The sequence below is a fragment of the Carcharhinus amblyrhynchos genome, chromosome 22 (assembly GCF_965287045.1).
Source record: "Carcharhinus amblyrhynchos chromosome 22, sCarAmb.v2.hapA, whole genome shotgun sequence".
NCBI lineage: Eukaryota > Metazoa > Chordata > Chondrichthyes > Carcharhiniformes > Carcharhinidae > Carcharhinus > Carcharhinus amblyrhynchos.
The window spans coordinates 45,914,577-45,930,905 of record NC_137345.1 but is presented as its reverse complement, the minus strand read 5'-3'; the positions used below and the strand labels follow the sequence as shown (position 1 = coordinate 45,930,905).

At 39.9% G+C, this 16,329-nt stretch overlaps 1 protein-coding gene across 13 annotated transcripts in view; it reads right to left on the bottom strand.

Moving 5' to 3' along the window:
• Positions 1–16,329, bottom strand: part of anks1aa (ankyrin repeat and sterile alpha motif domain containing 1Aa) — a 373,296-nt gene that overhangs the window by 158,799 nt on the left and 198,168 nt on the right. For 6 of the 13 annotated variants that reach the window (XM_080210246.1, XM_080210245.1, XM_080210251.1 and 3 more), the window contains 2 exons: positions 4,873–5,453; positions 4,467–4,514 (listed from right to left, as the gene is read on the bottom strand). In XM_080210246.1, coding sequence (XP_080066372.1) covers positions 4,467–4,514; positions 4,873–5,453 — 629 coding nt within the window. The remainder of the gene's footprint in view (positions 1–4,466; positions 4,515–4,872; positions 5,454–16,329) is intronic. The other 7 variants (XM_080210248.1, XM_080210250.1, XM_080210254.1 and 4 more) reach the window with 2 other exon arrangements.

Sequence of the window (16,329 nt, the reverse complement as noted above, 5' to 3'; positions counted from 1 at the left end):
ATGATGACTCAACTGGCCTGAAAATCTCCACAGAATCCATGGCAACATGCTGCAAAAACTTTAGCAAAATTCTGATGAGTTCAAAATATTTTTGTATAAAGTCAGGGAAGTGCTTGAACATAACGTATTCCTTTATTGTTTACATAAAAAAAATGCCCTTTTTCAAATAATGCCATTATAAATCACCTCACATAGTCCCTTGTAAGTATAATATAAAAAATTACTGAAAATAAATACTATGAATACAATCTCAATAAAATAATTTTCAAGATCATACCTTCGTGTTTGTAGATTGGACTGAATGCATTAAAATTTACCATATTTGGTATGAAACAAGGCTCTCAAACCTTTGTTTAAGTTTTCAGCATCGTGCCAATTACTGTCATGTAATGACGTTAACAAATCATAACCTTTCAGTTGGTTCTATTTTCACTGAATGTAGCTGCACAGGGCATGCCTTTAGATTTGCAGTTTCCAACCCCATGCTCCTCTTTCACAGAATTCAATCTCAAATCATCTTCTGTGCTAACACACACTATATTGTGTCCATTACCAGTTAAATTTGATGGTTATTTAAATTTCTTCATAAAGGCTTAACTCTTGATAGACACTGCAAGGTATAAATGCAGCAATTGTTTCTATGTCACACAATATTAAGTGCCTTTTTTAATGTTAATGCAACCTATTAATTGAACACTGCAGATTATGAAAGGGAATTTGCATGGAACAAGAGATTTGGGAACAGTTTATAACTGCACAACAACATTTACAACCATTTTCATTAACTTCTAACTCTAAAGTCACATGAGGAAGACAAGGACAAGGACAGATATTCCAAAACGATTCCTCCTAATCTTTCTCGGCCTATCTGGAATCTTCCATCGACACTATTCTACTGTTATCTTGTTGAGTAGAGCTGTATTTGCTTGGTTCCATTCCTACCTGTCAAAATGCAGCCCAAGAATCACCTACAGAGATTTACAAGGATGTTGCCTGGATTGGGAGGCATGCCTTATGAAGATAGGTTAAGGGAGCTGGGACTCTTTTCCCTGGAGAGACGAAGGTTGAGAGGCGACCTGATAGAGGCTTATAAGATGTTGAGAGGAATAGATAGGGTGGATTCTCGGAGGCTATTTCCCAGGGCTGAAATGGTCGCTACGAGAGGACACAGATTTAAGGTGCAGGGAAGCAAGTACAGAGGAGATGTCAGGGGTAAGTTTTTCACTCAGAGGGTGGTGAGTGAATGGAATCGGCTGCCGTCGGTGGTGGTGGAGGCGAACTCACTGGGGTCTTTTAAAAGACTTCTGGATGAGTATATGGGATCTAATGGGATTGGGGGTTATAGATAGGTCTATGGTTTAGTAGGTCTACAAGTGATCGGCGCAACTAGTGGGCCGAAGGGCCTGTTTGTGCTGTAGTGTTCTATGTTCTATGTACATTGGCTCCTCCTCCCATTCCACTCTGTTACCGGAGGATCCCCACAAGGATCTATCTTTGGCACCCTTTCACTCTCTCTGATCACACTACTTATCTGACATTTAATACTAGATGAGAAAAAATTCCTCCAACATAATATCAGGAAGAATGAAGTCATTGCCTTTGCCCATATAACAAATGAAGGTCAGTTTAGCTCAATTGGCTGGACAGCTGGAGTGCTACAGAGTGATGCCAACAGCACAGGTTCAATACCCATTATGGCTGAGGATATTCATGAAGGCCCTGCCATCACAACCTTATCCCTTGCCTGAGGTATGGTGATCTTCAGGTTATGTCACCACTAATCAACTCTCCCGAGGGGGAGAGCAGCCTAAGGTCACCTGCGACTACAGCCTACCTTTATCTTACTACAAACTTCATTCTCCGAGCACAAATTCCACTTCTTACAACTGTCTTAAGATGAGAAAGAAAATTTCCAACATTGGTGTTTGGGCTCCAGTTCTAACCATTGACTACATCATCAAGTTTCAAGACTGCCTATATTTACCTATTTAATTGCTATCTCCTCTATGAAGTGCCATGGGACATTATACGACATTAAATACACACTGTTCATCCAAGTTGTTGTAATTATATCTGCCCCAGAAAAGCTCTACATTTTACTGAAATAAGAACATAAGAACAAAAGAAATAGGAGCAGGAGTAGGCCATCTAGCCCGTCGAGCCTGCCCCGCCATTCAATAAGATCATGGCTGATCTGAAGTGGATCAGTTCCACTTTCCCGCTTTCTCCCCATAACCCTTAATTCCCTCGTCTATCAAAAACCTATCTACCCGTGACTTAAATATATTTAGCGAGGTAGCCTCCACGACTTCAACGGGCAGAGAATTCCAGAGATTAACCACCCTTTGAGTGAAGAAGTTCCTCAATTCTGATCTAAACTGCCCCCCCTTATCTTGAGACTGTGCCCTCTAGTCCTGCTGTCCTTTCTAAGTGGGAAGAATCTCTCTACCTCTACCCTATCCATCCCTTTCATTATCTTATACGTCTCTAGAAGATCCCCCCTCATCCTTCTAAACTCCAAAGAGTACAGACCCAGTCTATTTAGTCTCTCTTCATAGTCCAACCCCCTCATCTCCAATTGAAATAACCAATTGCTTGAAGTTTTGATAACAGAAGCATGAAGCATTCTTTCTATGGTTTATAAGCTTTTCCTTATTCAGTCATTTTTGATCCACTTCAAGATCCCAAAAACCATAAAGAAAAATCTCTAGACTGTACACTGAAGATATGTGACAAAGAATCAAATTGCTCCCAACTTTCAGTCACAGTAGCTCTGAGGAAACTTCTTTGCTCTGGTCTCTTGAATAATTAAGCTCTTGCTCTGGCGTTAGATCAAATTCCTAGTCTCTTGCCTTGGGAACATTAAGTCCATGTTAGGGTAGTGATCTTTTGCATTCAAGTCCCTCCAGACCACAATACCACCTACAGCAGAGAAAGCAGGTACTCAAGACACTACATTCTAGGCTGACAACTAAGCTATTAAAAATCAGTCCAATGATCAAATTTACCCTCCTTTTCTCCTCAGTGAAGGAAAACTTTACATCAGCTCCATACTTTCCTTGACTTCAAGGACTCAATCATGCTTACTCCTTTGGAGACAGCTGCAGGAAGCATGGGGAAAATAAACTTATTTTGCTTTAACTGTCCATATTAGATTCCATTGGCTTTCCAACAAAGCAACTTCAGTCCATTCTTGGGCAATGAGAGATGACAATAAATGTGACACTGACAGGATTTCCAACATTTTTAGAACAAATTGACAAAGAGAAATCCAGCAATGTTGCTTGATGTACAATATAGCAGTATAGCTGTTTTTAATGGACTAGTCTGATCACTCAGTTAAATAAGATGTAAAGCAAAGTACAGCCACATTTACTACTACTGTTTATGGTTCATCATTAACCCTTGTTGATTTATTCAGAATCCTACAGTTTCAGCTGCCATTTTAACAGCGGGTTTCTCAAATTATTTTCCTCTCCTTTTACAAGAGGAATTCTGAACGCAAGCTGGAAAATTGCATTTGACATATCAATTAATAACTGCTTTACAGCGATACGAGAAAAACAAAGCCGTACACAGAACAGCAAGTTACCTGGTTTTAAACTGCAGCATAATAACCAGTGCTTTTATATTGACTGAATTTGTTCTTTCACTGTAATTCCCAATTAAGACTGGACAGTCCAGACACAGCCAGAATCGGTTCATCAATAAACATACCAGACTTTTAGAAGTCATACCTCTACCCCCACTCCAGCTTCTATATGCAATATTTATAGTCAGAAAATATAAACACATTTATTGAGATTATCTTTTAAATTCATAGCATAGGGGGCTGGGCTGAAAATTCAAAATCAGTTGCATTTGTGCCTGTGCTACAAATGCTTTTAGTGATCCTAGTTCAATACTGGTCTGTTAAAATGATCAGTAAGTAAATAATTAATCATATGCATTTGTGCTACACTTGCTGTTGATTTTTATATTTTTTTTCACATACAGTGCACACAAATTGGGAGATATGAATGAGGCCTACCAAGTCAGCCATTTTGAAGGCAGCAATTGTCCAGATTCTGGTGTGAATTGATCAAGATTACATTTTATCCACACACACCTACTTAGATGGCATTAAAAGCTATTATAGTACTTCTGGTTGACACGGGGAGAGCTAATCAAGCTAGGCTAGAATTAATAATTTAGGTACAAGTACTAAAATGAATTCTTAGGGGTGAATTATTTAATAACCAATCTTTACTCCATTCAAAAGCTTTCAAGAAAATCATAACGTGCAGCTTTAAAAATACAACTTCATTTTGATAAACTATGCTGATTCCAGAAAGGAATGCTTTTTTGGGCCATGCATTTATAGTAGATGACTGCACTGAGAATTGTTCAAGTCGATCAGAACTGAGACAATCCTTCAAGTGCTTACACAAGCTCGACTGTTCCTACAGCAAACCATTACCAATTACCTGAAGAATGTGCTGCAGATCTGCTCCCTGTACCAAGACAAAATCACACTGTGGAGAATTAAGTGGCTTTAACTTCAAGTCAAATTATTTATACCTGTCAAAAATGACACACAGCACAATTTGTAAAACAGGAGTGTCCATGGAAAGGCACCAATAATATTGCACTAGGCACATTTGCGTTTTTATGATCGGTTAGTAAAAGTGCAAATTCAGTTTTTTTTACAGAAATCAGGATGGTGCCAGGAGAACAATATCAGTTTACTTAGACCAATGAGTACATAAAACAGATTAACCCAGCTTGACCAGGAACAGCTTTAGATTAAAAAGATCAATTACTTGAATTTATATTATTTAACTCTTGGTAAATATCATAAACAACAATCAAACTATAGTTAGCTATACATACCTCTTCCCATTCTGACTGAAAAGATGGCGATTTTTCTAACCGCTTCTTCACCGAACTGCAGTTTGAAAGAGACTCACTACGACTTCCCAGCATGTCCTCCTCAGATGGAGAACATATAATGAGCTCGGAATCCGATTTTGACAAACTTCTTGCGAATTTAAGACCGGCCTTACCCTTTCCACTTGGCCGTACCCTTTCCAAAGTACATGTCCTTCTTTCTGCTCTCTTGCTGATTGCAATGTTTTTACTTTGAACCGACTTAGAGTTTGAAGGATCTGCCCGGTTGATGTTGATGGGGAGGACTGTATTATGGATTACCTGCTGCCCTTTTTGCTCAGCAGTATCTGCTGCAGCAGAGTTCTTTATGCCAGTGTTCTCTGCCTGCCCTGTTGCACAGTGTTGCCTCTCTGGCAACACGCTGCTTTGCATCGCTTCAGCTTCCACTCCCCCTTTGCTCAAAGTAGCTAGGAGTATGACTGGATCGTTCTGAATCTCACAGATTGGAGGTGACCCATGTAGAAGTCCCGAAAACTGCTCAGGAATGTTGACGTCCTGAGATTCAGCCTCACTATTCATGTGATCTTGAGGGAAAAAAAAAGAACAGTTTATTAAATATCCAGTCCACATAGCTGCAACAGACAGCTGATTGTAAAAGATTTCTGCAAACACAGTCACACAACATTTGTGAAATTCCAATCCCAAACTGATTTATTCAGCCTGGCAAAAGACATTGCTGCCTATGTCTAGTCTTTATTAACATTACTAGGAGACACTCCCTTTATATGGTCAGAATTCTATGAATAAAATTGCAAGCTGCACAATCAAAGGCACGAAGAGGGTAGATGAAACAGTCAGTCCCTGAGGAAAACATTCAACTCACAGTGAACATTGAGAGGTATCAGATTTCTCAATTTAAAGACAATGAGATCTTCATTAATAAATGTTCCCAAAAAAAAATCTGCAGCTGGTCTTAAAGCCACAGTCAAAAGATTTTTTTATTCTTTTAATCTCAATATATATCGCTTGCAGTTAACCCTTCCAAGAATTATAGAAAGAAAACTGCAGCGTGCCTTTTTAAATAACCTTGGTAGATGTGAAGGAAGTTTCACAACACTAAAAATCAATCCTAGTGTTGAGATTGACATCTTGCTATACCCAGAGAATTCACTGTTCTTTTAGCTGCTCTTACACTGACCTTTTAACAGATTCAGGCAGACTATTGTACTGCCAAATCAAATTTAAAAAATAAACATACATAGAAAATAGAAGCAGGAATTTGACACTTCGAGCCCACTCCGCCATTCATTATGGTCTTGGCTGATCATCAAATTCAATATCCTGATTCCCCCCCCCACCACTCAATATCCCTGATCCCTGAACCCCAAGAGCCATAGCTGATTCCTTCTTGAAATCACACAACGTTTTGGCCTCAAGTACTTTCTGTGGGATTGAATTCCACACATTTATCACTCTCTGGGTGAAGAAATTTCTCCTCACCTCAATCCCTTATCCTCAATATGACCCCTAGTTCTGGACTCCCCCATCAGGAACATTCACTCTGAATCCACCCTGTCCAATCCTGTTAGAATTTTATAAGTTTCTATGAGGTTCCTTCTCACTCTTCTAAACTCCAATGAATATAATTTGAACTGATTTAGTCTCTCCTCATATGACAGTCCTGCCATCTCAGGAGTCAGCCTGGTAAATCTTCATTGCGCTCCCACTATAGCGAGGACACCAAAACTACACACAATACTCCAGGTGTGGCCTCTCCAACAACCTATATAATTGCAGTAAAACATCCCTATTCCTATACTCAAATCCTCTCACTATTAAGGCCAGCATACCATTTTCCTTTACTGCCTGCTGTACCTGCACACTTCCTTTCAGTGACTGATGCACAAGGACACCAAGGTTCACAGAATATCCACCTCTCTCAATTCACATCTATTCAAGTAATAATCTGCTTTCCTATTTTTGCTACTGAAGTAGCTAATTTCGCAATTATCCACATTATACTGCATCTGCCACGCATTTACCTACTCACTCAGCCATCCAAATCATACTGAAGCATCTCTGCATCTTCCTCACATTTCAGTCTCCCAACCAAGTTTATCATCTGCAAATCTAGAGATAATCCATTCAGTTCCCGTGACAAAATCATTAATATTTGATGTGAATAGTTGGGGTCCTAGCACAGATTCCTGTGGTACCGCCTGCCAATCAGAAAAAGACATTTATTCCAACTCTGCTTCCTGTCGGCTAACCAGCTTTCTATCCATCTCAAGTCATTACCTGTAATCTCATGCGCTTTAACTTTACTTCGTAACCTGCTGTGAGACCTTGTCAAAAGCCTTCCGAAAATCTAAATAAACCACATCCCCCAGATCTCCCTGCTCAACTGTACCATTTATATACTCAAAGAATTCCAATATCCTGATCAAAGACTCAGATTCAGACTTCTGTAAAGCTACAAGCAGAGATAAAGAGGCCAGATGTAACCTTCCAAACATGGAGAACTGACCTCTCAACCCAAAGCAAAATAAGGCCAATACAAAAACTGCCTTTCATTCAGGTACAACTCTCAAAGATTGTCATTACTAATATTTATTCCATTGATCCTTTCCAAAGCTACATTAGAAAAATGCATCATTTATGATAAAATAATTATAGAAATGATAATAATGCATGACATTGTGATAATCCATCTTATTACCACAATATAATGAAAAATATCAGGCATAGCACTAAATTCAAGTTACTGAAGGTTGGTCTTCAAAGCAAGTATAAAAACCATTTGAACAGGTAAGAATGACTATCCTTGACATCAAGGCAACCAATTTGCCCTAGTAAAACTAGAATCAGGGAGAAAATTCTTTGCTGGCTGAGTTATGCCTGGCACAAAGGATAATGATTGTGGTGGCCACAGGTCAATCATTTCAGCTCCAGGACAGCACTGGAGGAGTTCCTCAGGGTAGTGTCAAAAGCCCTACCATCTTTAGCTGCTTCATCAATGACTTTCCTTCCATCATAAAATCAGAAGAGGGGACGTTTTCAGATGACTGCACAATGTTCAGCACCATTTGCGATTCCTCAAATACTGAAGCAGTTCACGTCCAAATGCAGCAAGACCCGGCCAATGTCCAGGTTTGAGCAGACAACTGTCAAGCAACATTCACATCATACAAGTGTCCGGCAGTGACCATCTGCAACATGAGAGGATTTATCCATTGCCCCTTCACATTCAATGGCACTATCAGAGGTGAATTTCCCAGTATCAATATCTTGGGGGTGACCATTCATAAATACTGTGGCTACTAGGGCAGATCAAAGGCTTGGATCCTGCAGAGTAACTCACCTCCAGCTCCTCCCAAATCCTGTCCATCATCTATAAGGCACAAGTCAGGAGTGTAATGGAATACTGTCCACTTGCCTGGAAGAGTGCAACTCCAATAACACTCAAGAAGCTCCACACCATCTAGGACAGTAGTCAACTATTTTCACTGCACAACTAAAGACATGACACTCAATTGTTTTCTGTTGTGCTCAACTGTAACCTAAGTGCCAAAATAATGACTGATTGATTGAAAAGTTGGAAACAAAATCATTGCTTTTGCCTCATTTTCAATGCTCCGCACATCAGCAGGATACTTGCAAATGTTGGAACAGCTAGGGATACCTTACTGATGGTTTCATTAACTACTGGTAATATTGAATGTTTGAAATTTTATTTAAGTCGTGCACAAGCAACTATCAGAACTATACACCCAACAGACAGGTAGCAGGCACAGGTCTAAGATGGTCACCTACATCTCTAGCTTGTAGCATCTCTCCACATAAATTGCGAGTTCTACAAAACTGCTAATGGGTAAAAATCCAGTTCAAAAATACACTTTGAAACTTCTTTGATTTCTATGCATTTTTGCTTATAAATCTTTTTACTCATTTTTTTTCCCTGTAAACTAAGCAACAATACCCTGCATACCTCAACACTTTGCACTTCCTAATATATTTATGCAGCATTGCCTCTTCCTGCAGCTCCTTTCTCAAGGCAAGATCTTCAACAGGTTAAATCATGAAATCTCCAGTTGTAGTTATGAACAGACTGCTGGAGATACCTGGGATGAGTTACCACTGGATGTTTTTTCTCCTTTCCAATGGGAACATTGAAAAATACAGGAGAGGAAAAGACTGCTGTCCATTTAACTGATTTAAAGATCAAAGTGCCTAAATATCTAATTATCTCTTAAAATCTTGCAAAACATCTGCCTCCACTAGCATCTCAGGCAGTTTATTTCTAATTCTATTCACCACACTACGTACAACAGTTAAATATAAACGACACCCGTTACCCCTGTGCTGCTCAGTTCAAAGGGGTGGATAAAAAAGAACTGCTGAAAGAATATTTCAAAATGAGTAGAAAATCAGAAACTGAATCTTGTTGATACACACTTCGTGGCAATTTCTCCTGTCCAGCTATTAGAAGTCTGGTGGTGGAAGGTCACTAGCTCATCTACTCAGTATAGGGAACAGTGTTCGAGCACCAGCAAGGAGGAAACTAGAGAGGCAAAAGCTTTTATTTCAATTAAGGTAACTATACAGTACGCACATTTGCATGATAATTAAATTAGTGAGATGTATCAAGATAATTCACAAGAAGGGTGAAAAAAAATCTCTTCCTGCAATTCCTGCTCAGTATTAAAAGTAGTAACCAATGATGTTCAAGAATTATAATACAAAGATCTAACATCTAAATCATGATTTGCTGACAACATCATTGTGAAAGAGAACAGAATTTTTAAAACAGACAAAAGAGATGGTCTTGTCAATTACCTCTCAAAATAATCTCTTTTACTTTTTTTTAAGCTGTGGATAGAATCATAGAATCTTACAGTGCAGAAGGAGGCCATTCAGCCAATCGAGTCTGCACTGACCACAATCCCACACGGGCTCTATCCTTACAACCCCCTGTATTTATCCCAGCTAGTGCTCCTGACACTGAGCGGCAATTTAACATGGCTAAACTACCTAACCTGCACATCTTTCGGACTGAGAGGGGAAACCAGAGTACCCAGAAGACCCAAGCAAACATGGGGAGAACGTGCAAACTCCACACAGACACTGACCCAAGCTGAGAATTGGATCCAGGTCCCTGACACTGTGAGGTACCAGTACTAACCACTGTGCCATCCATTCATCAGATGAATTTGATTTTTTAAATGTGTCTTGGAACAAACAATTTGTGAACTGGGATTGAAGGAATGGAATTATGAAAAGACATCAGCTTCCATTCAAGGTGTTGTCAGTTTAATTGTATCCAGTTAATTCAATGCTCTAAAATGGCCACATTAACAAATCATTTCAAATTTAAGTCCTTTTTTTCAAAAAGTGGTGCTGACCAAGTCATTCTTTCATTATAATCCAGATTTAATTCTTCTGGAATTTTGTTTACATGGAATCCCAATGACTTAATTTAATCTCAGAATTATGATCTGCAACATCTTCATGAACAAAGTTACATGTTTACACAGGAAGATCTTAGAGGATTATCTCCAAAGCAACACGCATTTTCTTACGGCATACAAAAATAGTCAGAGCCAACATGCTGTTGGTATGTCTGGATAGTTCAGTAATGAATCGTCACTGTAAATTACACTGCATTGCTTCTGAACTAAATCTGCTACAGAAGCTATTCCAAAGAAGGAGTTTCTTTTGGGGCTGGACCAATTCAGAGCACGCAAAGCTATAGCAATTAACAAGCAGATTATACCAGTCATGTCATTTGCCCCAACATCCAATTGGCTATACAATGGTAGGAGGAAGACAATGATCTGACGGAAGACAAAAAGAATTAAGGTCCAAAGCAATCAAGGGACTGTGAAATGGATAGGGTTGGTATGTTGCATTTTCACTTCAGGAATGTATGGCAGACCATGCAAAATGTCTGCGCTCTGTCGGTTGTGTGAAATGAGAATCATATTTGCTCATGGATCTATAGCACTAACTCACTCAAGTTCAGCATCAGCATTAATAAGGGCTTTCAAAATATCATAATTAATTGCTGCAATTAATTCATATATTTGGAATTAATTTTTAACATATTAATCACAGAAGTTACATGGGGAGTAACTAGCTTGGAATTTTAGGAGTAATTTAGCACTAGAACTGCATCGTGTAGATGTTCAGTGAAGTCAGAATATGATTGTGATTCTTACCACAGTTGAATAACTTGGGACGTACTGTACCATGAATATATGACTAACACATGCTGTACCATTCTAACTTGGAAATATATTGTTTCTTCATGATGACTAGATGTAGCTGTATCACAAGTTCAAGGCAACTCATTACAACATTATCAATGGCAATTAGAGATGGAAAATAAAGGCTTGTGAATCCCAAATTGCTTGCATAAGGTCATGAAAGGTACCATACACCTATGGAAAATTACCTAAATAGTTAACCTTTGAGGAGAGGGAAGCTGGTGAGCAAAGGAGGTGGAGATTAAATCACCACAAGGACAAATGCTGAATATTAGATATGAATATCTATGCGGTATCGCACGTTCTATTTCATGTTCATCTAAGTTAACCAAACCCCAACATCAATCTGCAAGTGTTTCAAGACATACTTCGGTGCTGCAGAGCTTCATGGATGCATTATTCTAAATATGTTGTACAGTTATTTCATCACACAAAATGTTTTCAGTCTCTTCCATGGAATTTGATAAACCTCAAACTGCAATAAAATAAAATAACTCATTGTACCAATGGTTAATAATGATTACCATTTTGTCGACAAAGCTCAAGAATACACTGATAGGAACAAAGCATCTACATAGTGAGTGCTCGCAGTCTTCCCACACAGTGAATGTTGATATTTCTTTGGCCTTAAAAACTGGCAAAAGAGCAGCTTGAAAACTTGCTTCGAAAAGCAAGTTTCAAAGGAGTCAGTGTTTAAAAGATTCTAAGATACATGCCCCTTTTATACGTCCACAGAAGGCAGTACAACAGGATTTCCTGAGCTAGTCGGAGTATTTGATTATTTTTCCTGTTTACCTCACAAATTATCTATCAAAGACACAACGTTTACTTTTCTTTTAACTCTTCCAGACGTGTTTCATTTTTAATCAGAGTTTTAACTTGTCACTTTTTACCTAAGTTTGGAGCACGAGTCTTGGTAGCTCCAAGAACCAAGGTAAATTGGACAGAGCAAGGTTCCAAAAGTAAAAATGTTGCTCAGTTTTAAAATACTAACAAAAACAAATAGAGTCATAGAGGTTTATAGCATGGAAACAGGCCCTTCGGCCCAACTTGTCCATGCCACCCCTTTTTTAACCCCTAAGCTAGTCCCAATTGCCCGAATTTAGCCCATATCCCTCCATACCCATCTTACCCATGTGTCTAAATGTTCTTTCAGAATAAAAACTGTACCTACCTCTGGCAGCTTGTTCCAGACACTCCCCACTGTGTGTGAAAAAATTGCCCCTCAGGACCCTTTTTGTATTTCTCCCCTCTTACCTTAAACCTATGCCCTCTAGTTTTAGACTCCCCTACCTCTGGGAAAAGATATTGACTATTTAGCTGATCTGTGCCCCTCATTACTTTATAGATCTCTATAAGATCACCCCTCAGCCTCCTACTCTGCAGAAAAAAAATTCACAGTCTATCCAGCCTCTCCTTATAACAAAAGCCATCAAGTCCTGGTAGCATCCTAGTAAATATCTTCTGCATTCTTTCTAGTTTAATAATATCCTTTCTATAATAGGGTGACCAGAACTGTACACAGTATTCCAAGTGTAGTCTTACCAATGTCTTGTACAACTTCAATAAGACATCCCAACTCCTGTATTCAATGTTCTGACCGATGAAACCAAGCATGCCGAATGCCTTCTTTACCACTCTGTCCACTTGTGACTCCACTTTCAAGAAGCTACAAACCCCTAGATCTCTTTGTTTTATAACTCTCTTAATACCTACCATTAACTGAGTAAGTCTTGCCCTGGTTCAATCTATCAAAATGCATCACCTCACATTAATCTAAATTAAACCCTATCTGCCATTCGTCAGCCCATAGGCCTGATTGATCAAGATCCCGTTGCAATCCGAGATAACCTTCTTCACTGTCCACTATGCCACCAATCTAGGTGTCATCCGCAAACTTACTAACCATTTCTCCTATATTCTTATCCGAATCATTAATATAAATGACAAATAACAGTGGACTCAGCACTGTTCCGAGGCACACCGCTGGTCACAGGTCTCTACAGTTTGAAAAACAACCCTCTACAACCACCCTCTGTCTTCTGTCATCAAATCAATTTTGTATCCATTTGCCTACCTCACTCTGGATCCTGTGAGATTTAACGTTATGCAGCAACCTACCACGTGATACAATGCTTTCAACAGCAATCAATTCGACTGCCACATCGATGTTACATTGTTCCTGCTTAATCCAAGTATCTAATTTTTCAATAAGGAATAAAAGTTTATTGTCTACAACTGTTATAGATCAACTTTTTAAAGACTAAAAAAGTAGTACACTCTAAGGAATAATCCAAGACAGGGCCCAACATAATTATAAATCAGTATGTTTATATCAATTCAGTTACCAAAACATTCCAAAATTGATTTCTAAAAGCCAGCATCTGAAGCAGAAATTAATCAGGACTAAAATTTTCTCTGCATCCAAAACTAGATGTAGAAAGCTGAAGTTTAGTTGGTCAGTCTCAACACCCAGTATTAAAATGATGCATCAGTTTTCTGGGCAGAAAGAAACAACAATTACAAGCCCAGATCTTCCAAGCAGTTGCAATAATGGTTAAATTCCATCCACACCCAAACTCCCCGATATGCTGCTGCACATTTCTTTTGAGGTCTTTCAAATTTCAAAGTAACGCGCAATACAACATCCCTCAGGATGCTCCATCAGCGCACAGCAGAGTTGGGAGAGAGCAGGAGAGAGGACATGTTCCCTTTTTATATTGGCTGCTGTATGGTAAGGTCCAGTGTTTGAATTACAGTGAATGGCTGAGTGAGTGATTGGGTAGATGAGTGGGCAGATAGGGTGGGAAAGGTAGTCAAGTTATGGCTCATCAATTGTGGTTGAGTTGGGTAGCTGGGCTGTCAGGAGGGGTAGTCAGGTCAGGCGGCTAGGCATGTCTGGTCGGGGTGTTGTCAATCTGCTGAGGTTGTGGCAGTGTTTGAAAAAGGTTGAAAGATGGTCGGATTAGATTTGGGGATAATTGGTTTGGGGACTTTTCTGATTCCGGTCATCACTTTGCCACTCTGCAACAACACCCCAGTTGCTTACTCCAATATCTTCCAGGGACTTAAATTAAAAAAAACAACCCAATAGTTACGACAAAGCATAAAACACAGCAACTTGGCCACTGAACATTAGCAAGGCACAAGAGTCTAGTTTGGGATGGCCTTGGCCTTCACAAAGCCGAGTCAGAAGAATTGGTTTTTTGGTCCAGGGCTTGCTGCTACTCTTGGTCCACTTCTCCACAGCTTCAATAATGTATTTCTCTTTCATATATATCCAATTTTAAATTAAAAGATCATATGTACATTGCCCATAACTATTGTTCATAAGTTACTGTATAGTGTGACCACCTTTCCCCTTGTGTTTCCTTTGATCACTCATGAATTTCTTCCTTCTCAGCCTTTTGTTTTATTCATCTGTTCATGCGCTATGGGCATCGCTAGCTAGGTAAGAAGTCTCAGGAGGTCGGTGTGGTTTTTCACTGCGGTGTGTCAGAACTCTTGATCGATAAGTCGAGCGCCATATCTTCTTATGAGGGCATCTTTCAGCATCTGTAGGTGTCTCTTGCAATCCTCCTCATCTGAGCAGATGTAAACAGCGAAAAACCACACCAATATCCTCAGAAGACAACATGGGACATGGCAGACAGAGTACCCTTCGTCATCCAGCACTTCCCCGGAGCAGAGAAGCTACGACATCTTCTCCCGAGCCTTCAACATGTCATCGATGAAGTCGAACATCTCGTCAAGACCATCCCCACACCCCCGCTTCTTGCCTTCAAACAACCACACGACCTCAAACAGATCATTGTCTGCAGCAAACTATCCAGCCTTAAGGAAACAGTGACCACAACACCACACAACCCTGCCACAGCAACCTCTGCAAGACGTGCTGGATCATTGACACAGATGCCATCACCTCACACCACCACCAGGTTCACGGTACATACTCTTGCAACTCAGCCAAAGTTGTCTATCTGATATGCTGCAGGAAAGGATGTCCCGAGGCATGGTACATTGGCGAGACCACGCAGAAGCTACGACAACAAATGAATGAACACCACTCGACAATCACCAGGCAGAAGCGTTCTCTTCCTATTGGGGAACACTTCAACAGTCATGGCATTCAGCCTCTGATCTTCGAGTAAGCGTTCTCCAAGCGGACTTCACAACACAAAACAACGCAGAATCCAGGTATTTCTTAAAGGATGTGAGGCATCCTGCCTCCACCACCCAGTTCAGTTTCCACCCAGGTAAAAAAAACTTTTCCTAAATCCCCCCTAAACCTCCAACACCTCACTTTTACCTTGTGTTCCCTCATAACTGAAGCTTCAACTAAGATGAACAGCTGTTCGCTGTCCATGCCCCTCATAATCTTGAGCACCTCAGTAGGGTTGCCCTTCAGTCTTCTCTGCTCCAGAGAAAGCAACCCAACTCTATCCAACCTCTCTTCATAACTTAAATGTTCCAAGCTAAGGCAACACCTGGTGAATCTCCTCTGAATCCCTACCAGTACACTCATCTACTTCCTTTAATGTGGAAGAATTGTACCAGCTGTGGCCTCACCAAAGTTCTATATAACTCCATTGTGGCCTCTCTGCTTCTGTAATCTATACCCCGATTGATAAAGGCAAGTGTACCACATGCCTTTTTCACCACTCTATTAACCTGTCTTTTCGCCTTCAGAGGTCTATGGGCAAACTCACCAAAGTCCCTTTGTTCATCTGAACATCATGTCAGACCTTTCATAATATCCTTCCTTATCAAATGAATCCTTCCAAAGTGCATCACCTCACATGTATCAAGGTTAACTTCCATCTGCCACTTATCCACCCATCTGACCATCTCGTCTGTATCTTCCTGTAACTGTCAACCATCCGGCCAGTCTTTGTGTCATCGGCAAACTTTCTGATCCTACACCCTACATAGTCATCTATGTCATTTATATAAATGACAAACAATAAGGAGCCCAGAACAGATCCCTGTGGTACGTCACTGGCCTCCGGTCACTGAAGCAGCCATCTGTCACCACCCTGTTTTCCATTCTAAGTCAATTATGAATCCAAAAAGACAGCAAATTTCCTTTCTGAAGGGACATTAGAACCCAGATCCACATAAACAAGGATAGTTTAAGGCACAACACAGACAAATTTTAATTCCAGATTTTACCACTGAATTTAAATTCCACCAG